Source organism: Diachasmimorpha longicaudata, chromosome 13, assembly GCF_034640455.1.
Source record: "Diachasmimorpha longicaudata isolate KC_UGA_2023 chromosome 13, iyDiaLong2, whole genome shotgun sequence".
Taxonomy (NCBI): domain Eukaryota; kingdom Metazoa; phylum Arthropoda; class Insecta; order Hymenoptera; family Braconidae; genus Diachasmimorpha; species Diachasmimorpha longicaudata.
The window spans coordinates 2,366,523-2,390,940 of NC_087237.1; the positions used below are offsets into that span (position 1 = coordinate 2,366,523).

The 24,418-nt window shown below is 39.2% G+C and overlaps 7 protein-coding genes across 14 annotated transcripts; 3 read left to right on the top strand and 4 right to left on the bottom strand.

Annotated features, from left to right (window-relative positions):
* Positions 1–67: 67 nt before the first annotated feature.
* On the bottom strand, positions 68–1,668 carry LOC135168667 (NADH dehydrogenase [ubiquinone] 1 beta subcomplex subunit 7). The gene is made up of 3 exons (XM_064133065.1): positions 1,455–1,668; positions 970–1,138; positions 68–517 (listed from the first exon to the last, which is right to left on the bottom strand). Exons 1-3 carry the CDS (start codon positions 1,561–1,563, stop codon positions 433–435), a joined length of 363 nt encoding a protein of 120 aa, XP_063989135.1. The 5' UTR covers positions 1,564–1,668; the 3' UTR covers positions 68–432.
* A 221-nt stretch (positions 1,669–1,889) lies between these two features.
* Positions 1,890–3,518, bottom strand: LOC135168666 (probable U2 small nuclear ribonucleoprotein A'). Of its 2 annotated transcripts, XR_010300068.1 has the most exons (5): positions 3,294–3,518; positions 3,154–3,194; positions 2,469–3,045; positions 2,267–2,364; positions 1,890–2,039 (listed from the first exon to the last, which is right to left on the bottom strand). XR_010300068.1 is itself a non-coding variant. In XM_064133063.1 (4 exons), the coding sequence occupies exons 1-4, from the start codon at positions 3,373–3,375 to the stop codon at positions 2,333–2,335; spliced, it is 732 nt and encodes a 243-aa protein (XP_063989133.1). In that variant the 5' UTR covers positions 3,376–3,518; the 3' UTR covers positions 1,890–2,332. The 2 variants fall into 2 exon arrangements, 1 of the variants encoding a protein (XP_063989133.1); XM_064133063.1 differs by having other exon boundaries at positions 1,890–2,364.
* Positions 3,519–3,886: 368 nt separating this feature from the next.
* On the top strand, positions 3,887–8,685 carry LOC135168661 (uncharacterized). 3 transcript variants are annotated; one of them, XM_064133058.1, is made up of 6 exons: positions 3,887–4,349; positions 5,369–5,466; positions 5,946–6,150; positions 6,483–6,962; positions 7,051–7,119; positions 7,227–8,685. In XM_064133058.1, exons 1-5 carry the CDS (start codon positions 4,271–4,273, stop codon positions 7,083–7,085), a joined length of 897 nt encoding a protein of 298 aa, XP_063989128.1. In that variant the 5' UTR covers positions 3,887–4,270; the 3' UTR covers positions 7,086–7,119; positions 7,227–8,685. The 3 variants fall into 3 exon arrangements, with proteins under 3 accessions (XP_063989128.1, XP_063989127.1, XP_063989129.1); XM_064133057.1 differs by lacking the exon at positions 7,051–7,119 and having other exon boundaries at positions 3,916–4,349; XM_064133059.1 differs by lacking the exons at positions 3,887–4,349; positions 7,051–7,119 and adding an exon at positions 4,426–4,600.
* Positions 8,686–8,734: 49 nt separating this feature from the next.
* LOC135168664 (ribosome biogenesis protein BRX1 homolog) lies at positions 8,735–10,656 on the top strand. Its single transcript, XM_064133061.1, has 3 exons — positions 8,735–8,989; positions 9,476–9,752; positions 9,932–10,656. The coding sequence occupies exons 1-3, from the start codon at positions 8,870–8,872 to the stop codon at positions 10,417–10,419; spliced, it is 885 nt and encodes a 294-aa protein (XP_063989131.1). The 5' UTR covers positions 8,735–8,869; the 3' UTR covers positions 10,420–10,656.
* A 1,590-nt stretch (positions 10,657–12,246) lies between these two features.
* Positions 12,247–14,168, bottom strand: LOC135168336 (large ribosomal subunit protein eL6-like). 4 transcript variants are annotated; one of them, XM_064132402.1, is made up of 4 exons: positions 14,096–14,168; positions 13,365–13,532; positions 12,969–13,242; positions 12,247–12,631 (listed from the first exon to the last, which is right to left on the bottom strand). In XM_064132402.1, exons 2-4 carry the CDS (start codon positions 13,530–13,532, stop codon positions 12,285–12,287), a joined length of 789 nt encoding a protein of 262 aa, XP_063988472.1. In that variant the 5' UTR covers positions 14,096–14,168; the 3' UTR covers positions 12,247–12,284. The 4 variants fall into 4 exon arrangements, with proteins under 4 accessions (XP_063988472.1, XP_063988473.1, XP_063988471.1 ...); XM_064132403.1 differs by lacking the exon at positions 14,096–14,168 and adding an exon at positions 13,986–14,006; XM_064132401.1 differs by lacking the exon at positions 14,096–14,168 and adding an exon at positions 13,648–13,786.
* Positions 14,169–14,917: 749 nt separating this feature from the next.
* Positions 14,918–22,946, top strand: LOC135168323 (uncharacterized). 2 transcript variants are annotated; one of them, XM_064132359.1, is made up of 5 exons: positions 14,918–15,118; positions 15,523–16,409; positions 16,722–17,640; positions 17,745–17,873; positions 21,108–22,946. In XM_064132359.1, the coding sequence occupies exons 1-5, from the start codon at positions 15,092–15,094 to the stop codon at positions 22,836–22,838; spliced, it is 3,693 nt and encodes a 1,230-aa protein (XP_063988429.1). In that variant the 5' UTR covers positions 14,918–15,091; the 3' UTR covers positions 22,839–22,946. The 2 variants fall into 2 exon arrangements, with proteins under 2 accessions (XP_063988429.1, XP_063988430.1); XM_064132360.1 differs by having other exon boundaries at positions 15,528–16,409.
* A 179-nt stretch (positions 22,947–23,125) lies between these two features.
* Positions 23,126–24,294, bottom strand: Snrnp-u1-c (small ribonucleoprotein particle U1 subunit C). The gene is made up of 2 exons (XM_064132410.1): positions 24,136–24,294; positions 23,126–23,758 (listed from the first exon to the last, which is right to left on the bottom strand). The coding sequence occupies exon 2, from the start codon at positions 23,731–23,733 to the stop codon at positions 23,230–23,232; it is 504 nt and encodes a 167-aa protein (XP_063988480.1). The 5' UTR covers positions 23,734–23,758; positions 24,136–24,294; the 3' UTR covers positions 23,126–23,229.
* Between the last annotated feature and the right edge of the window lie 124 nt (positions 24,295–24,418).

A 24,418-nucleotide genomic window follows, 5' to 3' on the forward strand; every position in this document is an offset into this window, starting at 1 on the left:
TTCATGTGATTTTTTGTCTACTAATGCAATTGTGGATAAGAAAAATGAAGACATAATCGCGGGCAAATATAACATTTCGTACTGAACGAAATTCAGTTTATTTTCCTTATTATTTTAATCAAGCATGAAATGCAAAACAATCCATTGTTTTCATCATGAATCGTTAAATGAAATTAATTTTTCAGTACCCTCTAAACGATCACACAGTTTCTCAAACGGTTCATCGAAGGAAAACCAACACACTTCACCTCCCAATTTTTTTTGTCAACTATTTCAACAATAAGATGAATTTTATTAATGCAATCCATTCAATTTATGTACATCGGCAAGATGATATCTTGTCTCTCACAGAGGCGCTAAGTATTAACGACAGAGATGATTCTTTTAATGTATGTCATTTGTTCCTGGATACCTACTGGTGGAAAAAAATCTTCAGGCGGCAGCTGCCCGTTTCTTCCTCTCCGTCCGCTCCATAAGTCGACGCTCGCGCTCGTACTCTTTCATCCTCAGAACGTAACTGAAAAAAAAATCCAGGATGAAGAGGTGATTTTGAGGGTCGCCACTCACCGAAAGGAATTTTGACTTTCCACTGTTATTTTATATTTATGAAGAAAAAAAATTATGACTTTATTCTTAAACAATTTCATTATCAATTGCAGCCGTCAATAATATTTGTAAAAATCCTTCTTCTAGAGGTACAAGGATTGTTATAAATAATTTATTATTTGAGACAGTTGTATGCAAGAAAAAAAATCCTCTGGAGGAATGAAAAACTGTGATTTACCTCAAAAATGACTCGCTAGACTTACAATACATTAATTGATGTAAATTAATTTGCCGTTCCAATTCATGATAACAACAAACTGCCCAGAGAAGAGTTGAATTGTGGAATTATTAAATATTCAATTAAAAAATTAATAAAGAGCTAGGAAAATTTTGGAAAATATGCCAGGATCCAATGAATCTTACTCTTCATAAGCACAGACATCCCAAGCATGTTTCTCAGCTCCACACTTTACTACCCAAGGAAAATTTTCCCTTCTGCAGAGTTCCATCTTTAGATAGTGATGTGCACAGTAATCACGATATTCGGGCTCCAGTCTAGCTGCTCTCATTTCTTGTTGAGTGGCAACCATCACTGGAATCAATGTTTACTATTGATTTGAGTCTTATATGATGGAAAAATACGAATGTTTACATGCTGTGCTCCAAATTCGTGATGGAACACCAGAACAAAAATAACAAAAACATCAAGTTCTATGGAAGTTATATCACAACACTGAACAAGTTCTGAAAATCAGAAAAATAAAATATTGCTAGTGCAGTCATTAACAAATGACAAGGTATGGGAATAAGACTTTAAAATCAATGAAACAAATTGAAGGAGCATCAGTAGTCGATACAAGAAATGATGGAATAAATATAATTTTTCAGGTTAAGAATTCAGTACTTACCCCTTGGTTTCCGTCCATCCTTAAATCCCATCATGGAATCAAAGGAAGGTGGTGAATCCCCTATGGGGGTCACCTCTGGTTTCGTCAGCACCGCCCACCCACTTCCCATTCTTAATTAATTGAAATTATTCTAAAGCAATTTTTTAAAAAATGAAGTGACTGTAATCGTGATATCCAGAGGATCCAGTCACCCCTCCACTGACATCTGTTGGCCGATTACGTAGAGTATTATGTAACTTTTACAGTTGATTGCAGGAAAAATGGAAGAATTTGTCGATCATTTTAAACAATTTCCTCTGTAAATAATTCTTAATTGCTACATACTTTTGTTTACAACGTCCTAAATAGCATATATCAAGGAGTTGTCTTAATTGTCATATTTTTTGGTGTTGTGTGGGTGTATTTGGCAGATTTTTAATAACAATAAAAAGAATACTATGTACAAAAAAATTTTATTTCTTATGATTTTTCACAACAGGAAAAATCGCAATACTCTGTCATTATAAAATGACTCATTTTATTTATTATTGATCGTGTACGTCTCCAGTTGTATTGCAGATTACCACAGCGATCGCTTGAAGACTTCTGAAAGATAACAAGTGGATGATAGAATTGGTTCGACTATCTCCATCGAGTTTGGGAAATCGCTTCATAGATTTTGAAATTGTTTTATTCACGATCATCAGTAATTAGATGACTAGAATAATTCAATCTTCAAAAACTGTTTCAGTGTAGTGTACGATCTCTTATTAACTTGATAACTGATTTTTTTTATTAAAAAAAATAAGACGTCTTCAGTCTGATGCACTTACCTGTACGACGAATAATCTTTTGTTACTTTAATTATAAAAAAAAGCCTTATTATTGGATTCTTACGGTTACTCATCATCTTCCTCCATGTCGTTTTCTCCTGTAATCAAAAATCGATTTACAATCAACCGACAGAGCGATTAAAAATTACCAATTAAGAAAAATCATTTGAAAATGGCAAAAATTGTGTAAAAATCATCTCACCATTCTGATGCTCCTCTGGCCCAGGGATTTGTCCTGACTGCAACAATTTACTCAGCCTCTTGACTTCCTCCAAACTCGAGGCACTATTAATCGCCTTTTCGATTTTATTCCTCTCTTCACTGCTCATCGTCGGCTTCTCAGGTATTCCCATCAATGCCTGCATCTTCGCCTTCTTAGCGATCTCTCGAGCCATGTCTTTCCCAGTCTTACTCCTGAAGTACTCGACAGCTGCCTCTCGCTCCTTCTGCTTTATCTTCCTGAAGTCCAGGAGACGTAGGTGAGGAAGTCGATAAATGAGATACTGTCGATACTGAGGCTTTGCTGAGACGGGGTTCTGCAGGAGGCAGAGGTTTTGGAGATTCTTCAGAGGAATCAGGGGATCCAGATCCCCCAGTTCTTGAAGCATGTTTCCTGTTAACATCAGGGTCTCAAGGTTCGGAATACACTGTTCCAGCCCCTCGGATATTCTGACGATTCGATTGTTGTTGAAGAAGAGAGTTTTTATGCGCTTCAGAAGAGGAAATCCGTCCAACTTACGAATGTCGTTGTCCGAGAAGTCAATCGTGTCGAATTGATCCTGAACGTATGGACAAATGATCAGATAGTACATCGAAACGAGACCAAACTTTTATTCAATAATTAAAGTCAATGGGAAATTGGCTCCAATGAGGTTCCAAATAATTACCAGGGTTGCTCCTAAATTCTCGATCGTTGGGATTTTGTAACCTAAAACATTCAAGAAGTTTGTCCGTCATATCGAGCCACTCAACTACACTAAAATCTTAAATTGTTATCGTTAACTATCATACACGGCGTTTTTCTAACCTCTAAGATCCAACTCTCGATCCCGCACGGGATTTATGTACTGCATCGACTGCTGTATAAGATCCGGTGTTAACTTCACCATTTTCTCACTCAAAATTCAGCTCTCCCCGAATTAAAAATCAATTTCTTATGTTTATTTTTATTCTATCTATAAGAACGTGAATTTCATTCACTTTGCAACAATCCTATTTATGAAAGCACAAGCACATAAATTAAGTTAGCCGCATAAGCCGTCGGCTAGCTTCATGCGCAAGATTTTTACAATGTTGTTCGAGGCGGGAAATTCAAATAAGGCAGACGTAGCGCTTATTTGCTCTCGAAAAGACTTAAAATTAATATTTTCGTGGCGGTGTGCAGGAACTAAAATACGACTGATCTGTGGTGGGTAAAACAGGCAAATTTTTTCTGACACAATTATATTTAAAAGGACATTTCCCCGATGAGTCACGAAATAATCGAACCCTCCTCCAGGGAAATAATGTCACTCCCATTTCTCTGACTCCTCAAGTCATAAAATTATTGTCAATTGTATCCTCTGGAGGACACGTCATTTCTCAGCAAATAAAATATATCTTATCGGTCGATTAATAAACCATCAAAAGTACAGACATTCGTCAATTGATCGTCAATTCCCTCCATGTCTCATCACCCCCACCGATTTCTCCAAAAAACAGACCTTCTATTGTTTATTTATTTTACCGTCATCCGTGTACACAAAGAGTGAAGTAGGTTGAAGTGCGCAGAGGCAGAACATCTGCTGGTCTGCGTGTCCAAGCTCTTCCCCAAAGCGTTGAAAAATTTCCCTGAATTGTCGATAAAAACTCGGAAAAAACTACGTGAAACGACAGAAACGGAGAAAACATCATTCAGTCATCAGCTGGGGTTGATGGTGGTACAGTGGACACCTGAGGAAAAGGCCACAGAGTTTTTGAACGGTGGGATTGCCAAGCGGCTGTGACGAAAGAGCTGTGACGAGCATGATGGCGGATAAGGAAACACAACCAATGTCACGATTACTCAAAATCGCCAACAAGTTCAACTGTTTTTACCTGTCAGGTAACGATTTTCCACATTATTTAGTTCAGGTGTTAATAATTAAATCCTCCAGTGCATAATTTGTGGTGATATTCCTTGAGGGGTGCCTCGGTGACAGAGGGGTGGCGAGATATTGATCTAGGACTTGTTGTTGATTTTTTGTAACCAAAAATCATCAGAAGAAGCTTCACAGTTTCCAGGCATTTCAGCAAGATTTCTCGAGAATTTGATTTTTTTCCTGTCTGGCACCTGTACTCTATGTACTCTGTGAGGTACTTTACCTTCTCATCTGCATTTATTTCCATTTTCCTAGTGTAAACCGATTGGGTTGAAGGAAAGAAATGAAGGTCACTGGGTGTTTTTAATATTTGTCAAAACTCGAGAAATTTTATCAATCGACGTGGAGTTGGGATTTTACTGAATTCGAGTTTAATTGTTTTTACGTGTCAGGTAACGATAGTCAAGATTATTTAGTGTGGGTGTCTGAAACTAAATACTCCAGTGCCTCGTCTGTCATGATATTCCTCGAGGGGTGCCCGGACACGGAGGGGTGGCTTATTGCTAATTTTTGGTAATCAAAAATCATCGAAAGAAGGCCCAGGCACTCCAGGAGAATTTTTCTTGAATGGTTCTTTGTGCTGTCTAAAGCGCCTATTTTATCTCTTTATCGACATTTTCGTTGATTTTCCTTGTTTAAACTAATGCGTAAATGTACAAATAAAATGGCGGCCATTTTACGTATTTACAATTTTATAATACAAAGAAAAAAGAACATCGTAGAAATTTGGGAAGTGGAGGGGAGTTATTAATACGATATGCAGAGTTGACATTCTGATGTGTCGAGTGAGCAGAATTCAAGGTTAAAATCGTGCTCGTGCAAAAATAGTTTTGGACGGAAATGCAGAATACAATTTGGCACTGGTCATGGGTCATTGGGCAATTCAGGAAAAGGAAATAAATGAATGGACGAGTGAATAAATCAACGGAAGTAATTGATGGGATTCGAGGTATTAGAATTGATTTTGTGGGAATGTTTTCAGGCTTCCACGCAGGCAAATGCAGGGCATTTGTCGTCGATGGACAACAGGTGGGACTCGTTCGATCTGATGTGATGAAGGAATTGGTGAATTACCCACAAGTAATTTATTTTTCTGCTATAATTTTTTCAAATTATTTCACTGAAATGAAAAGATGTCGAGATTTTTTTTCGCTGTTCTACAATCTACATTCAAAATTCTTAAGGCTCACTGAGTGATTCAACATCGATTTAAAACTTTCAGATAAGAATCAAATACAAAAAATCAATTTAGATAGATTACTGCAGATAATAAACCGCCTTCAAACAATATTATCGTAAATAAATGGCCAAGAACTGTGCTCGACAATGATTGATATGAAAATCCACTTTATTCATTTATTTATCGGGAATTTTAATCACATCTGAGTTCCACTGAATAATTCATGTAGTTTGATAATGAAAAATTAAATATTTTCGACAAAAATAGTTGAACGCTGCCGAATTCGATTTATAAGTATTAAAATCTCATTGAAATACAGTCTCAATAAATTAAAAATGGAAAAGTGCCAATTTTTAGTATTTATATCCATTTTTCTCAGGTATTCGAAATTCAGCCAGATTATGTACAACTGAATCCTGCGTTTCGTGAATATGCTGAGAGGAGTGCACGTATTGATGAAGTATTGAGAGAGTGGAAGGCTAGTGGCAAATTTGTGACCCTCAGGGGCTGGAGGGAAGAGCGTTATGCGGTTCGGGCTCAATTCAACACTAAACCTCTATTGGAAATGGATCGTTCTGCGACTAGTGAGTACAAGCCTTCATCCAGACTACCTTATAATGTTTATTTAACTTTCTATTCTATATATAATTAATGTATTTTTAAAAATGTTCTACACATTGTAATTGTTTCATATTTCATTCGCATTTTCCAAATGTCAAATAATTATGTACTGAAACATTTAATTCACTATTTAATTCACCAATTGATTACTACCTAAATGATATATATATAAAAATACTGAGGCCCTGTTACACCAGCCCAATTATCCAAATAAACCGTCAAAATAAATTAAATGAAAGGAAGCAAATTACAAAAACCCCGAGAAAAAATGAACTACCCACGAATAAAATTCCAGGCCTATTTGGAATAAGAAAATATGGAGTAGACATCAATGGGTACGTGATGGATCCAGTGAAAGGCTTGTCGATTTGGCTCCAGAAGCGCAGTCCCACCAAACAAACATGGCCCGGCTACTGGGACAACATGATCAGTGGGGGCCTGAGCGTCGGGTTTGGGATCAACGAAACAGCCATCAAAGAGGCCGGCGAAGAGGGCAGCATCCCAACTAGTTTACTCGCCAATCTCAAGAGCACTGGATGTGTCTCACTCTTCTTCGAGAGCGAAAGAGGCCTATTCCCTAATACAGAGTTTGTTTTCGATCTTGAATTACCACCGGACTTCGTACCCAGCAATAGTGATGGTGAAGTTGAGATGTTCGAGTTGTTACCAGTTAACGAATGTATCGAGAGGATACTGTCACCACATTTCAAGACTACATCGATTCCAGTTGCACTTGATTTTTTGATCAGACATGGGTATATCACTCCTGAAAATGGTGAGTTTTTCACATTTTTTTGGACCTGTATTTTTGTTCAATTTCTGGGAAAATTAAATATGAAAGATTTTTTTTTTATTTCTGACAGAAAATTTTTATAGAACTGAAATTTATCAAATTTGAGCAGCAACTAGAAGAATCAATATTTATACCGAAGGTACCACTAATAGAGAACTCGAAAATCAATTCCCTTGAATTGTTAACAGTTAAAATGAAAATCTGACTCTCAAACATATTTCTAAAATTCTGATGAATTATTTTCAGAGCCAAATTTTTTAGAAATTGTGGAGCTGCTTCACGTTCCCCTGCAAACAATGTACAGTTACGTACACAAGTCGAAGCCTAATAAAATTGCTGCCAATGGTGAGACAAACAACACTCTGCAATGAGTCGACCAGCCCTAACGAATAAACATTCTAGAGTCTAATTTGAAGTGTTCGAGGTTAATTAATTGAATTCGTTTTTTCTTCAGCCAAATGAGCTTGAATTGAACTGATTTCCCAATTGATCTAATTGGGTCAATCGATATTGATTTGTGGAGGAAAACTGTCATTATGTGATCCAAGTTGTAATAATTCTGTTTAAATAGTTGAAAATGATAATGGAGTGAGAGCTTTTCATACACAATACTTCCAGCTATTAAATAATAAACGTTCCGGTGGTCTAGGTTATTCACCCGCTGGTGACGTTTTAAAGGTAGATATGATGAAGAATTGATGAAGAGAGGTCAAAACATTCCAAAAAAAATCAAACTCAAATACTCCCTTTGCTTTTTCGTTCGTGTCCGATGGGATGCAGAGGAGAATTATATTAGTTCACCCCTATCATTTGGGAACTATACAATTACATGTGTATAATCTGGCTATGAAATGACTAATTTCTACAGCTGAACTAATCATAATTCAATTCCGTGAGGTTGATAAATTCTCAAAATAATTGCGAGAGAGTGGGAAAAATGAAATGTCTTCAATGGTCGATAATTCCGAGTCCGACGAACAAAATTGTATTGTTCTTTGTGTTTCTCAAAGCTTAACAACAGAACTTTAAAATGAAAAAAAAATCCCAATTGCACTCTACCGATCCGAACTGATTAACGATTGATGATATTCACTTTTGCCCCACTCTACTCTGTGTTATTAAAATTTATCAATCTCACATGCTTCAATGATGATTATTTGATATTAAAATTAGACATTCAACAGCCATGTTACTGCACAGCTGTACCATGGGTAATCAGCAGGGAAGCACAAAACCATTATTTGTACTTAACTTTTTACGTGACTGAGTATTCTATCGTTACGGTATTAACCTATTGAATTACTTATTTATTGTTATAATGAATTGAAAGAAAAAACATACAAAGCCAAGTGGAAAATTTTCCTTTATGTTAAATTTCAGTATTTGTTGAATCTTTAGTTTTAAATGTAATAATTCATCGACTGAATTTTAAGAAACCGTTTGGAAATAATAAGCATAAAAATCAACGAAATAGCCATCACAATTGTTACATTTATTCCCTTTAAAAAAACGACGAAATGAAATTGCTATTGACGTTCGTACGGTGCTTAGCGTTTACAATATTGAATAGAAAAAAAAAATATTGTATTGATTTAGTACTTTTGTAAGATGACAAAGGGATTTACGAATGCGTGCTAGTCATCGTTTTTTCAAATATTGTATTTTAGATCTTGATTAAAAGGTAAGAAAGAATTTGTTAATTTCATACTCTAGTTTCATTATTTCCCGCCTCCATTTTTTTTCTAACACTGTGGGGACCCTAGGGTCTGCATGTCGCCATTTTCTACCCGCCAGGCGTTCACCTAAACCTAACCTAAATCCTAAGTCCTCCACGTGCAAAACCACAGTCGTATTGTGTTAGAAGTGTTGAGTATTTTTTTCATTGAAAAATGGCAAACAAGTCACTGAAACGGCAAAGAGAAATCGAAAATGTGAAGCAAGGAATACCTAAGGATGAGGGAGAAGTCCTTCCTGCTAAGAGGTCGTCAGATGAGCCACCAGTTAAAAGGGTTAGTTGTTCATGTAATTTCGTTGTCATTATTGGAATATTATTCAGAAGAAGAAAAGATTGGAATTGAGTTTTTGTGTTGGATCTAAATTCATCTCTTGAGAGATCGATGGAACATGCATTAATAATGCAACAAAACCAACAGACGAGTTATAGGATTTCTATGTAATCATACAATTTATTGTGGAATTTATGATGCGAGTGCGTTGTCCTGATTAAGCGGTTCAACAACCCGTTTACTTCTAAACAAAATCCAAACTGTTGACTTTCTTCCATATTCCTGATAGATACAGCAAGAGAAACGGATAATTGTCAATCGTTGATAACTCGACATCGGTGGAGTGAAAATATCATTGAAATGAAAATACATTTTTTAATTTCAAAAACTCAAAAATGAGATCTGATTTATTCAAATTCCGTCGTTTATTCAGCAGATAACGTTGAGCGAACTAAGGTCACTATGTTTCATCCACCTTTTTACTTCCAGGAAAAATGGACGAACCTACAAAGGGTTTTGGTGTTAGCGTCCAGAGGAATCAATCATCGAGACCGTCACTTGATGGAGGATTTGAAGTCACTCATGCCTCATCATCGAACAGAAGCTAAAATGGAAAGGCAGAAGAACCTCCAGGTGGTGAACGAGATTTGCGAAGCCAAAAATTGTAACAAGGCGGTTTTATTCGAAGGGAGGAGGAAACGAGATCTCTACATGTGGTTTTCAAATGCCAAAAGTGGTCCTTCTGCGAAATTTTTGGTTGAGAATAGTAAGTTAATCTAGCAATTCCATATTGTCTTCCCAAATTCATTTCCTACTTCTTTCCTAATCTTTGAATTTCTATTTTCCAATGAGGTTTTGATGTTTTGTTTTTTTTTTTCATTTTCTCATTTTAATTCATCAACTTTTTGAAACGTTCAAATTTATTTAAACTATCAATTTTCACAGTTTACACAATGGGAGAAATGCAATTGACAGGCAATTGCCTCAAGGGATCACGTCCAATGCTCTCCTTCGATGACAACTTCTCTACACATCCTCACTACGCCCTCCTGCGAGAGTTGTTCACCCAGATATTTGGTGTGCCCAACCACCACCCGAAAAGCAAACCCTTCTTCGATCACCTCTACACATTCAGCGTCCTGGACAACAGGATATGGTTCCGAAACTACCAGATCCTGACTGAAGATGGAGGATTGGCAGAGATCGGTCCCAGATTTGTCTTGAATCCCGTGAAAATATTCGCCGGGAGTTTTGGAGGAGAAACCCTTTGGGACAACTCCTTCTACATCTCTCCAGCCAAGTTTCGTCAGGCCGGAAATAAGAAAGCTGGAGCAAAGTACATCAATAGAATCGAGCAGAACATGGCACAGAAGGCGAACAAGCCTGAGGTCTCCTACTCGTTGAATCCATTGGATGATATCTTCAAAGGATAACCAGTGATGAAGGCCAGCCCCCTGACACTCAGCCAAACTACTGTTCGCGGTAATGAAGCCGCCGAGGTGGCGCTACGCGACTTGACGGTAGGCCGCGCCATTACAGCATCGTTCAAACAGCGATGTTGTTTCTCGGAGTCATTCACGATAATTATGGACAAGCCAATAATGGCAAGATATTGTCTTGTGTATTATAATTTATTAATAAATACATCGTTGAATTATCATGTTTTTGATAGTTTCGCCATTTTTTTCTTTCCTTGATTGATTTTTTTCTGCTCCGCGTTTGATCGTACGCAGAATTCCCGCATGCGTTCAGAGATGAATAAGTGAATTATTTGATAAAGAATGTCTGTAGCATGGTCTTTACACTCAACTGAAAAGCTCGGGTACAAATAAATTCATTCCAGTATGTATAGATACATTAACATTAATAACTTACCACACCCAAAACTGTTCCATCGGGTCCAATCAATTTGCGTTGGAAAGTAATTTGTTCCGGTAAAAAATGTCTCTCACAAATTACTTCTCTGGAACTGCCAGCATCTAAATCATCTCGTTTTGTCGCAGTTTTCCACTGACTCATCACATCCTTTGGTGCAGTGAAATAATGAAAATTCTCCGGATTCTGTTTAGAGCCCGAGGGGCACCCACTGGCAGCACGGACATTAGGCATCGTGAAAGTCAATCAAAATTGCCCTCAACAACTCAACATCATCACTTTTTCACTACATCAAACACAAATATTCAATCCACCTCGATTGAATGAAAACAATCTGATGTCCTGTCCATTTTTTCGCGAGTTCAATAATTCTGCTCAACAACAGACCAATCGAATAAATGAGTAAAGAGATTCAAGCGATTGAAGGTATTACAACTATTAGTATTAGGGATACCACATATACCACGCATTAATTGAGGTTATGTTTTTTCAAAATTCGATGGCGCGCTACCGTTACGACGTGCAGCGCTGCAGGTGGCAGCTTCAATAAGAAGGACATTTTATTTATACGTGGATAAGGTGAGTGTCAGGGGGCTGGTGAAGGCCAAGGAGCTAGAGGCCGGAGAGTCAGAGGAGCCACAGAGGAACCAGGGGACTGGAGAGACGGATGAGGAGACTGTGGATCCCTTCGAAGGAAAATCTGCAGCCGAGATGAAGGAACTCGAGAAGAGAGCTCTGAGGAACTTCGAAAAAATGGCCAAGAAGTTCATTAAGTCCAGAACATCAGGGTCGAAGGTGACAAAGAAGAAGAAAGGGGAAAAAAATAAAATTGGAAAATGAATTTGTTATTTGGGTGGTTCAATAAAAAAAGTATTTTAGATTTTTGCCTTGTTTTTTAAGTTTATGTCATTCAGGGAATTTTTTCCCCACCGTCTTTGGAGAATTTTTTATATTTTCCTCAGAGTTTAGATTAATTCTTGAGTCCTTGAGGAAATGATGAATTTTAGAACTAAATTCAACTTTAAGATATATAAAAAAAAATAAAAGCGATGGGTAGACACCCATCTCCATAGATGTGATAATTCCCTATCCAGCAGAGAGATTGATCTCTATTTATCAGAAAAAAAGATCGAAGTATCAGAAGAAGAGAGTAAATAAATCTGGAAAAAAGAGGAATTAATCAGTCGAGACTGCAATGGATTGATTTCCCAATGGGAACGAGCGGCTACACAGACCCTGTCTGAGGGTAGATATCCTCCTCCATCCCTCCAATCTCTGTTATGAAGCATTTTGACTGACTGCTACCACCAAGACACCAACGAAATGGAGAATAAGAATCGGATAATTATCTATCTCCGTTAAGGATTACAGAATGACACATTGAATGATGTTTTTTTTAATTTTATTTGAAAAATTACACAGTTTAGAACTTCATTCTGTGTGGATATTGGCTGCTACGCAGACCAAACATTGCTGATAAGTACGTGAAGAGCATCTTCTTGTCTTCACGTTTTTTAATCGCCGTGATGATGAGTTTGTCCACGACCTTCTGGTCGGACTTTCTCGCCTCGCTCGGTTTGTATTGCGCTTTCTTTTGGCGGAAGATATCTCCCTCTTCCTTCTTGGCACGCTTGTCGCGTTTCCTCTTGAAGTCTTCGTCACTCAGGGTGTCTGGGAGCTGCACGTCAGCAATATCAATCTTGGTAGATGTAGCTATGACGTAATTTTGGCTGACACGACGAAGTGGACAGCCGTTTATGAGGAATGGCCCTGGAATTTATAATTAATGGTTTTTAACATTTTCTTGTATATTTTTTCATTTTTATGTTTGGCTGTTCATCTTCTGATACTGTAGAAATCCAATTCAAAGTCAAATTAGAAAAAGAAAACCATATCAGGAACAATTTATAGAAGCAAACAAAATTGAAAATAAAAAAAATCACTATTTTTATTTAACAGTAATCTCAACGATAAATTAATTATTAGAACTCTTGTTTTTCTCTTGGATACAAAACCAAAAAACATTTTTTTATCAACATTTTGTTGATTTGAATGTAAAGTTAAAAAAGTGACCCCAGTTAATGATAGACAAGTTAATTGAGCTTACCGGTCACGAGAAGAAGACCACTCTTGAGCACCTTCAGCAGAACAACCCGTTTGCCCTTGTGTGGCCCTGCTAAAAGAATGCAAACTGTTCCAGGTGTCAGGGTTGGTCGTACATAACGTGTCTGATCACGGAAAGTATTTTTTGCGTGATGAACTGTTATCGGATCGGTGGTTGGATAAGCAGCACGTCTCTTCTGGAGACGAACGATACGAGTACCTCCGTTCTTTTCACCATTGATTTTTTTCTCAATGGTTACGGGCTTCTTGGGCTTCACCTAATTTACAAAATTCATTAAAAAATTCATCAACGGGAAACCGCGAATATTCAATTTAATGTATTCAAGAAACATGGAAGAAAAAAAAATCATTTAGAAAGACAACAGAAAAAAAAACTTACGGTCTTGGGAGTTTTTTTGTCAAGAAATTTGTATATAGCCTTCTTGTGGAACATTCGGGTTCTACTGAACCTATAAATTCCATTCCCAAGGTCGTAATTCCTGGGACGACCCTTTTTGACAGCCACAGCCTCGGGCTTTACGAGCGTCTTTGCCTTAACATCCGCCATCTGATAAAAAATAAAAAACAAATTAATCAACTGATTTCAACTTACGTAGCTATTAAAAACTGATTTTCCTATGTTAATCCGAATAATCAGGGGGCAATTGTTAATCAATAATTACCTTACCAAGGTTTGGAATAAGATCATTTTAGCTGTTTACGTTGTTTTATGATATAATAATAATTCAATGGTGGAAAAGTCGAGTTGCAGGTACATCATAGGTTATGGTTGTTGTTAACAAGTTTAACTGTTTGGATTAATTAAATAATAGATGCTTATTGTGGATGCGATGGAGAGCCCTCGCGGCACTTATCTGAACAATCGAAATTATTAAAAAAATCTTTGAGAAATCATTTAAAAGAAGCCAAATGTCATACAATGGATGCGACAATTACACTGTTCAATGGGTGATATTTACCGCAGATTTGACGTTTTGAAAAAAAATATTTTTGTAAATACCTGGAGAGACGCTTAAATTATCTCTATTTAAAAATTATCGGGGTGGATGTGCGGAAAATGTGTGGATTTAGTCGGATTATTTCAGAGAACTTTTTGTCAAGATCACTTACCACGAGGAGAGAAACTGAAAGGAATCCTAAAGCGCAGGGTTGCCAAATTTACGAGAATTTTTATCTTATTTTCAGATAAAACAGCAACTGTCTAGATGTTATTGAACGAGAATGTCATGAACGTGCCTGTCGGTAAAGCATTACGTGGCTGACTCGGATGGTAGGCTTTTGGCTGTGGGAGGCCCAGGAGCCGAGAAAAACGCGAAAAACGGAAAAATTGAGTTAAGAACATTCCCGCTACGAAATATTGCGGTTGAAGCCACTTACTATTAATGGCAAACGATTTGCCATTAATCTTACTATTAATAATCTTCTAACTATTAATCTTCTTACTATTAATGGCAAATCGTTTGCCATTAATAGTAAGAAGACAAAATTGAGATACTCTATTTTTCTGACCTTTGTCGGCTAATATACTACAGAGGGGCGGAGGGAGCCTATGTCAAATGATATTGAGAAAAATATATTATTCATAAAAAAATATGCACTCTTAAACGATAATAATTACAGAGTCAGTTTCTACAAATGATTTTGAATCGAATGAAAAAAAAAACTCAAAATAATTAATTTTTCAAAGTTTTGTCGGCTAACTTCAATCGTTATTTTGATTAATGAATTAAAAAAGAATAATCAACTCTTAAACGTTAAAAACGGGTGTACCCGTAATAACCTGCCAACGAAGTACAAACTATTCTATAAGTTTTTTTGTTCAAAAATGGTTTTTTTGCGGTTAATAGGATCTGCTCCGTGCTCCCTACTCTGGTTCAGCAGCGCTTCGAGATTGAAAAAAATTTTCCTACTTTACCGGTTTTTGTCGTTCGCCATGTGCCCATGTGCTTCCGGTATCTCCCGTCCTTTTTATTCATTCTGACGCGAGTGTTTGTAGAGTTCAAGTACATAGAGTACACCAGGAAGCCCATAATGTGGGCTCCAGCCTCCGTCATTGCTATCAACAGTTATTGAACTCAGCAATCAACAAAAAATATCCTTACGACGATGGCTGCAACGCAAAATTTCAACGCGGTAAAGAAAACTCTGATTCTAACCTCAAACCTTACATAATTATCCTAAACCTCTTTTCAAAGCGCCTTTTTCCGTAATTGCACCTACAAACACGTCTCTTTGATGAAAAAAATATCCACTGAACCAGTTCACTACTACAGTGACAAAGTTCCCTTATTTTGGACCTATATGTTTTTCACCAACCCTTTGCCTATAAAATTTCAGCAAGTCAGCTCGCTTGTACTGTTGTTTTGTTTGTGTTCCTCGAGAAAAGTAATTAAGCATGTAGAATTTCAGAAAAAAATCCTCCAAATATCCTCTTCAATCAATAAAAAATTGGAGAATAATTAAATGAATCCATAATTCAATAAATTAATGTCTGTAAATGACTAAACAGATGAATAAATAATGAATTTCCCCCTCAGCACAGTGACGACATGGACATCTGTCTGTTGGACGACATAACAGACCCAGATGTAGAGGCTCGCCTCTACGGTGAAATCTACTACTCCAATGACACATATCCAGACCAACCAGAGTGTCTGGATAACACCTCGCCTCTAGGCCAGACAAGTCTTACTGTTTCGAATCCTGGAGGTAGTTCTCAGGGGACAATTGACTCTCAGTCAACCCAGAGCAAGAGTCCAGGTTTAAGTTCTAGCCAGACAGCCCCTCTGGACACCTCCCAGTGCATCAAAAGAAAGAAACACAGAGCATTGATCGATGGCCTCCCCAAATTTCCCCATTCCCCCAGGACCCCGAGGTCTTTCCTCATTGACAAAGGTCTCTCTAGGAGCCCAAGGGCCCGCGACTCCCCCCAGAGGATCAGGAAGGATCAACCGAAGGATAATCCCAGAAGACGAGAGTACAATCCCTCTCAAAAGCCAAGAAGATCGAGGCAGCTACCTAGGGAAGAGAATCCAATGCAGGAGGATCTCGCGGAGGAACAGGGACAGCGCGACAGCACTTCGCTGACAGCTCTCGATGAAGCGATGGCTGATCCCCAAGGCACGACCCCAAAAGCATTGGAAGCCCAGCCGGACTCTGAGGAGGCGCCGAACGAGGCCTCCAAGGCTTCAGTAGACCCACCTCCGAATAACGCAGAACCTACCACCTCCAAGTACAATGTCTCGGGGAATAAGTTGCAGAAGAAAAAAACTCGAGCTACTGCTGATGTATCTGATTCTGATGATTCTATTCTTGAAGTTCCGGTACCTCCAAAACCCATTCCACTCTTGATTAGTTTACCGGATTCTGATGATGAATCCAGCAGTGAGGAGGAGTCACCGGTGGTGATGGATAAGTCAGACAAGTATGTACATAATTTATTTATTAATATTTAAGTTTAGTTTATCGTTTCAGTGTAACTTAAATTTTCACTTCAAACTAATTCTATAGTTTATAGACAATCAATATTCTTATATAAAAATAGTTAACAATTGAAATCCCCCGTAATTATTTACGATTACATGAAATTTAAAAAATCTATTATCATTAAAACGGTATTAATCACCTCAAAAGTTCCCCTAAATATTAATTTAAAAATATAGCTAAAAATCCTGAATATCGTGAATAACATTCGTCAACTCCTGGCATTAATCACTAAATTTTCGTTATTTTCCAGAATAATTCCCGTGACCAAAGACTCTTCCTCCGAGTCTTCTCGTTCGTCATCTCCAGTGATTATCGAGGACTCTGAGACTTCTACGGATAGTCCTGGGGTCCTCCCAGTGACTCATTTACCTGACAACCTGATCATGAACTGCACGACTCCTCAGAAGGGCGCGTCGACTCTAGCGGAAATCAAGAGAGTGAGAGAGAGTGACGGAAAGACAGTTGCTCAGGCAGTTGTTCAGGAAATTGACGAAGAGAGCATGACAGAGAGCGAGGCCATGAACTGGGGCTCGCTGGAGGGAGAGATGGAGAGCAGCCAGGGTGAGACACTGAGGGAACTATGGCAGGAATTCTCTGGGGAGGGAGGTCAGGGGACACATATTTCGGACGAATCTGGACCTTTAAATAAATCGGGCGAAGATGCCTCAGTTTCCTCAGAAAAAAATCCTGAGGATAAATCGACGAAGGACACGGGATTGGAGGGAGCTGCGGAGGCTTTAAAGGATCAAGAGGGCAAGAGACAGAATTCTGGAAAGAGACCTCGGGATCGGGGAAGCGATGTGGAGAGGCCCAGGAAGAGGAAGAGGCAAAAGGAAAATCGGGAGGTGGATATCCGCTTCGAGGAGTATTTGCTGCAGCCCATGCCCAAACAGCTCAGGGACTTCTATAACGAACCCAGGGGCGGTGATATGATGAGGGACATTAAGGATATTCAGAACGAAATGCCCAAAAATCCAAATCGTTGGATGATTTTGGATTCAGATATGTATCCACTGCCACGAAAGAAACGAAATGTCTGTTCAATCTGCCAGAATGAAGGCCACCTACGCAGCAGATGCCCCAATGGGCCCAGGGCCGTTATTTGTCACATCTGCGGGATTGTGGGCCACTCAGAACCTCGTTGTCCTGAGAACAAAAAATGCATCAGCGTGAGTTTTCCTATTTTTTTTTTTCAAATATATATTCTTTAAATTGAGGTTTTCGAAAATTCTCGAAATATCGATGTTGATAACATTTAAATTCAATGTTACAGTGTGGCGCGAAATATTCAACCTGCCGAACATCATGTGAACAGTGCGTACACCTTCGGTGCAGCCAGTGCAGTGGGCGAGGTCACTCTAGGGCTAATTGTCCAGACAATTGGCGAAAATATCATCAAACGGTAAATAATTGGCTTTGACAAAAAAAAATGTATAGATATTACGGTGATTACCAAGTCTTCAATATTTCTTTTCTAACGTCAACAAAATGGCTAATAATAGAATTTTTGGCAGTCATATATTATGTTCAGACGAAGAAATTAGTGCTTTGGTAATCACATGTTGATTTTTCATTCTAATTAATAGATTAGTTTTTAAGCGTTACCCCAAAGTTCTTCAGAATTTTATCGCAATTCAAATCCCGACTGACAGAAGCTCACAGTAATTCCGAGACGAATCTTATTGATACCATATTTTTTTATAATACTTAATTACAATCATAATAATAATTATCATCTGGTTATGGTTTGTTATTATATGTGTTTATAATTATGTATTATAAACAGTGGCGTTATATTATTATTCTATGGACTAATATTATCGCGCGCGTCGTTTTTTGGTCGCTCAAACAAACGAAAAAAACTCAAGGGTATCCAAGTGCTTCAGCTATTTTTTTCATGACTAAAAAAAATTGAAACATTTTCGAGTACTTTGTAATATTAACCAACTTATAAATATCATAATCGTAAAAAAATTATTCATAATCAGAATTTTACACACATCAACTGTACTCTTAAAAACAAATCTCTTCCAATAGTTTTAATCATTACAACAATTTATTAAACAACGGTTCCAACCAAGAATACTAATTATCTTAATTAGAATGACGTTAAAAATTCATTGGTTGAAGAAAAATAGTTGAATAGTTGTCAGATCAACATAATATATCAAAAAAATATATGTGAACTTTGTATTGCCATCGTTTCGCCGACGTTAAAAAATCATAACAGTGTGCATCTTCAAGGCTACGAGCTTCGAGATCTTGAGATACCTTCTCCGGACATGCTAGGGTTGCTGTAGACCGGCGGAGTGGTTCAGTTTTCTGTATATTACGACAACCCCCGAGATTGCTACTGGTAGCCCTGAAGATGTAGTCTAAAGTATTTGAGGAATGTTAGCGGAATGTCGGCAATGCTAAAGCCACACTCGGCATCCATCCGCGGGCTAAGTCACTTGGATATTCTTGATAAATCAAAATCACCGAACTCACCCGTCTCAATTTATGTGATTCCAGACGACGGGTGAGACCGTTAACATCACAAACATTCGATTGGCTATGAAATCACCGAGCCAGCTGGTATGCTGCCACTGCATTCAGCGAGGGCATCACGTGTCAACGTGCCAAGATTTCCATTTCCATGACACAGAGCCCTTATTCGAAATCATTGACATTGACAGTGTTGACGATGACATTGAGATAATTACACCAGAGACTAGTGCTAAAACATTGAGTGACGATATTATAGTTTTGTCAGACGATTCTGACAGAGTAACTATTGTTGAAAGTGATTGTGATTCAGAAAGTTCTAGTTGTTCAATATCGGTTGACGGCGAGTCGAAGGGTGAAGCGTCTATCAGTGAGCGTGATCATGATGATGATGACGATGAGGTGGAAGTGATACCGTATGTGAAGCCCCCTATTCCGACCTACTGCATAAGCGATGACGAGGACGTCGACATGGCGTTGGTAAAATCAAATAGTCCGGAAAAAAAATCTGCAAATTCTAGGCCGATTTATTACGATCCCTCGGGCCCAACCCTGGACAGTTCTGATGATAGCTGGGGGGAGATTGACGTGGAGTGCGATGGGGACGAAGATGAGGATGTAAATGTGGAAGACTTGAGTGATAATTCAGGAGGCGTTAGTGATTCTAATGATTTGATCGATGTAGAGAGCATGGGGGAGACGAATTCTGCTGGTAAAATTTCATCAGTGGTGGCTCCTGATGGGGAGTTTGTTGAGGTTGAAGTGGGAGAAGTGTTGAGAAAGATGATTAGAGATGTTGTGAGGTTGGCGGGAGATGGTGGGAATGAAGAGGGGAAGATGACTTGTCTGGGAGGAAACATTTCAATGGAAGATTGTGGAGGAGGAGAAGCTGAGTCTGAGGACGTTGAAGGGAGTGGAGACTCGGCGAGGATTTATCTAGAGGGAAATGGGTTGATGGAGGATTTGGAAAGCCAAGATGAAGCAGCAAAGGCTGAGAATTTGGGGGCAGATCCAGCTGATGTGATGGATATTGCAGGGATAGAAGAAGAAATGAGGATCTGTCTGGAGGAATATAGCCCGATGGATGATTCAACAGTACAAGATGAAATCAATCTTAAGAGTCCCAAGGAACTTGACACAGATGACATGAATGGAGAAGAAGAGACACTTTCGATAAAACAAAATAGTCCAATCGAAGATTCAGATATTCCAAATGATAAGAATTTCCATGATCATCTAGAATCAGAGCCTGACGACTCGATGACATGTGAACCTGAGGAATTAAATGTTGAAAGGAGAGGACACGATAGGCTTTCTGCTGATCTAACTCCCCTACTGAATGACTTAAACCAACGACAAGAAAGAAGTTGTCATGATGTAATAAAATACAATGTAGATAACATGATAAAAAAAAGAGTTGAATACGAGACGCCACAGAGTCCAACCAAAGCATCTCGAATGTCTGATGGAGTTCAGCATATGTCCCCCGATCTCTAACCCCCGAAAAAACAAACTTCTTATGGGACCATGTGACAGTATTAATCAAAGGTTTCAACGTAAATAGCGACTTAACTTTAAGTAACAGATATATTTTTCTTAGTAGAAACATTAAAACTAGTGATCATAAGGGTAGGATTAAGTTTTGTACTTTAATCTGCGGTTTCTTATCGAGGCCAATGGAGCTATTGTTGAATCAATAATTTTTATTGAGAATAAAGAATGAGATATTATGCTGCTGTTTCATTGATTTTAGTTACGCTGCGATTTTTATTTTTAGATAACTATGAAAAATTGTCATGAATTTTTCCATTTCTCTACTTACTAAGCCTTTTCTAATTATATTTATTTTTTTAACATTCGCTGTACACAAATAAATAATGATTTTCGTTTCAATTATTCCAGAATTTTCCCCCAGACATTACCATTATAATTTATTTTTTACGCTCTAAAAAATTCTATTATTTAAATTTTAATCTAAAAAGGTATTTAAAAATCCGGAGTATTCTTAGGGGACAAACCCTCGACAACCCTCGAACCCTCGAAAACCCTCGAAACTGCTACAAATCTTCGTGAGCCCTTGATAGCGTCAAAATTCTGTAGAATCCCCCATTTTCATTTCCCTAATCTTCAAATTTTGCCTGTTTTCCAGACATCAGGAGCATCAGTGAACATTCCCACAGACCCAATATCGGTGCAGAAGCCCCCGACCCAGTTGAGCTGCTGCAACTGCACCCGGCGAGGGCACGACGCATCGACCTGCACGAACTATCGATGGTCGAACCACTTCAGTCAGTCATGTTACGTGCGGAACTATAATGTCGGTCCAAGCTATGCATCCCCTTCCTCGGCACAGTCCCAACCGCTCCCAGATCTTCGAGAGCCCATCAACATCGACCGCTTGGGGATCAGTAGGAGCGGACCCTCGACGTACCTCTTCCACTTCGTCAACACAGTCACCGACACCTCCTCCTGGAAAGAGTGCTCAATAGTTCCGAATCAGCTGCCAGATGTGGACTATCCAGCGCGCCATGACAACCCAGTCCACCCCGTGTTCCTGAGGACGCATTTTGGCAGTTGCAGGTGCGCTCCAATGGAGGTCTTCGTGAATCGGAGTTACGAGCTCCAGGGGCTGCCAGTGATAACGTTGAGAGCCCCCGACGAGGGCAGTCTCCAGAAGCTGCAGGTGCTGGTACACCAGTGGTTGGCGCGACCCAAAGACGATAAAGTGTCCCTCTCTTCGATGATGCCCCTGCCAGAGGCACGTGAGAAGCTCTTCCAGGCATTGAGCTTGCACTTCACCAAATTCAGAAAGAGAAAGGTCTCCGGTCAGTTTTGGAGGGAAATGGTGGCCGTGCGTCGGCTGCAGGAGAGCATAAACGTAATGAAAAAAGAACGCAGGGCGGGTGAAAGCCTGAAGTTGAGGAGGAAGATCGGTACCTTGAGGGAACTGAAATACGCCTGTGTCGTGGCGACCTACAAATACATCCTGATCGACACGCCCAGAGACGCCCTGAATAGATTCTATGATTTTTTTAGGTGTGTTGAGGAGCTCCCTGAAGGAGACGTATCTGGGGAAACTTATTTAACAGCTGTTTGGTACTACTTCGAGCTTTTCTCTCCTCATCTGTCGCCGACCATTCTCAATTCGCTGGAGATGTGGCGCAAGGACCCGACCCTTCATGTCAGGGGGGAGATGTTTTACAGGAACTACATTCAAAATATTCAGAAGGAGATTGACAACGGGCGTCGAAAGAAGTTACCTGACAAGGCTGCTCAGGAAGTGATGGACCCTGGACCGTCTTCTGGAGGAAATGAGTCTACATTATCCTCTAGAGGGAAAGAATCTAGATTGCCTTCTGGGGATAAAGATTATGGCTCGTCTTCTGGGGTAACGGAAGAGCAGGTGGAGGGGCAGACAGTAAATCAAGGTGACAACTCACAAGAGAAAGATATCGAGGTCATCGATGTAACTGGTGATTCTGCTCCTAAAGCCTCGTCGAATCTCACGTTGTTGGACGTTTGGAAAAGAATGAGAGCGACTAAGGAGGGGATTAAGATGAGCAATAAAGTCGCGGAAATTATGGGCCTGGGGCTACCTGTGGATATGCCCATTCCGAATGATCCACGGGTGTTCACTCCTGAGCTATTGGCAAAGTACACCAACAAGGCTTTTGACGTTATGCGGAGGCAGAAGATGCGCAAAGTTGTGTCAAGGGTTATGAAGCTTCTGGACAAGACTGGGGGGAGTGTTGTTGATAAGGAACAACTGATTGCGTGTTGGCAGATGATCAGGGACGAGATGGTCAGGAGGAGGGCGAAGAAGAAAAGACAAGAGAAGAAATGCAAAATGAAAAATAAGAAGGTTATATGTTTATCGTAATTTTTTTACAGTTGTGAGTAAATGATTTTTATAGGGAGAGGTTGTAGAATATTTTTTGGTTGAAAGTGACAAAAGAATAAAACTACCATTTGTCGGAGATTAATAGCAGATTTGGTGGCTTTGCTATCCTTTGTCTTATCAGTGACCCTATCGCTCCGTAGGGTCTAAGACTGATCTCATCAGGGGCGATCATTAGCCCGTGTTTATCATGTCCAGTACTATAAGTGAAGCAATTCCTATCGTCAATAATATCAATAAAACATGGGTGAACAATGCCCAAATGCAGCTTCTAATAAAAATCATCAATTTATTTACACAGTCACATACAAATCAGAATCATTCACAGAATCCTCGCAAAGAAAATCGTAAATTAATGGCTCTTAGACTCTAATTACTTCTTCATCGGTGGTGGAGCAGTCATTGGAGGTGGTGGTCCATTCATAGGTGGTCTCATGGGTCCCATGGGCCCCATAGGACCCATCATCGGCCCCATGGGTCCCATCATAGGTGGTCGCATGCCCATCATGGCTGGCATAGGCCCATGGGGGCCCATCATCATGGGCCCTCCTGGTGGCATGGGACCGCCAGGATGCATCCCCGGGGGTGGCATCATTCCCATTGGTGGCTGGGGTGGTACGCCAGGCCTAGGGCCCAGACTCGGTGGGGGCGGAATAGCTGCACCTTTGTTTGCTGCAAATGGATTTGACGCTATCTTGCCAGCCTTGAACGCTGCTGTCGTGGCGTCAATCAAGTGCTGGGCCTGCTCCTCCATCCACTTCTGGTAGAAGTACTTGACGTTATCCTTGTGCTTGCGACCCTGACAGTGAGTCTTTCGGACACTCGGGGAGTCATGGGTCAGGTAGGTGTCACAGTAGTCGCAGTAATATTTTGGCATTATCAAGAATTTGAAGGATTTCCGTCTGGAAATAAAAACAGATGTCCTATGATTTTGTTGAAAAACGCAGTCTCTACGATTTATTGACTAATAAAGATCTCTGTTATCCAATATGATCAAGTATCATAACTTATAAATCTTGATACGACATTTTATTAGAAACTATTGCTAAAAATACCTGTTCTATCTATCAATTGGAATATTTAATAAATTTATTTGTTAAAAATTGATTAATTCTCTCTTCTTTCCCTTATTATCATAATGTATTTTTTCATTGTGGACACCAAGTTGTTTGACAAACAATCAAACCCTTTCAGGTTAGGTCCCAAAGTTCATTCTCATTTCAGGGAATTTCAGGTATGAGATGAAGAATTGTCAGAAATAACTGTCGTCTTTACTTACCAATAATAATTGTGGAAAACTTAATTACACATATATTTCGTATGTAAATAGTTTAAATTTGTTTATACAAATTATATTTCTTTGATATTCAGCAACCACAGCACACCACGAGCGACACCAGCGCCATTAATTCGGCGCCCGGTGCGCCGCCATGTTGAGTCGGCAGTTTTCACTCACTACCGGACGCCGTTGGACACAAGCGACAGACTCTCGCTTATACCGACCGCTTCAGAGACATTTCGAGGGTTTCAAAGTCCCCAGCATTGGGTAAAGTCACTTGCAG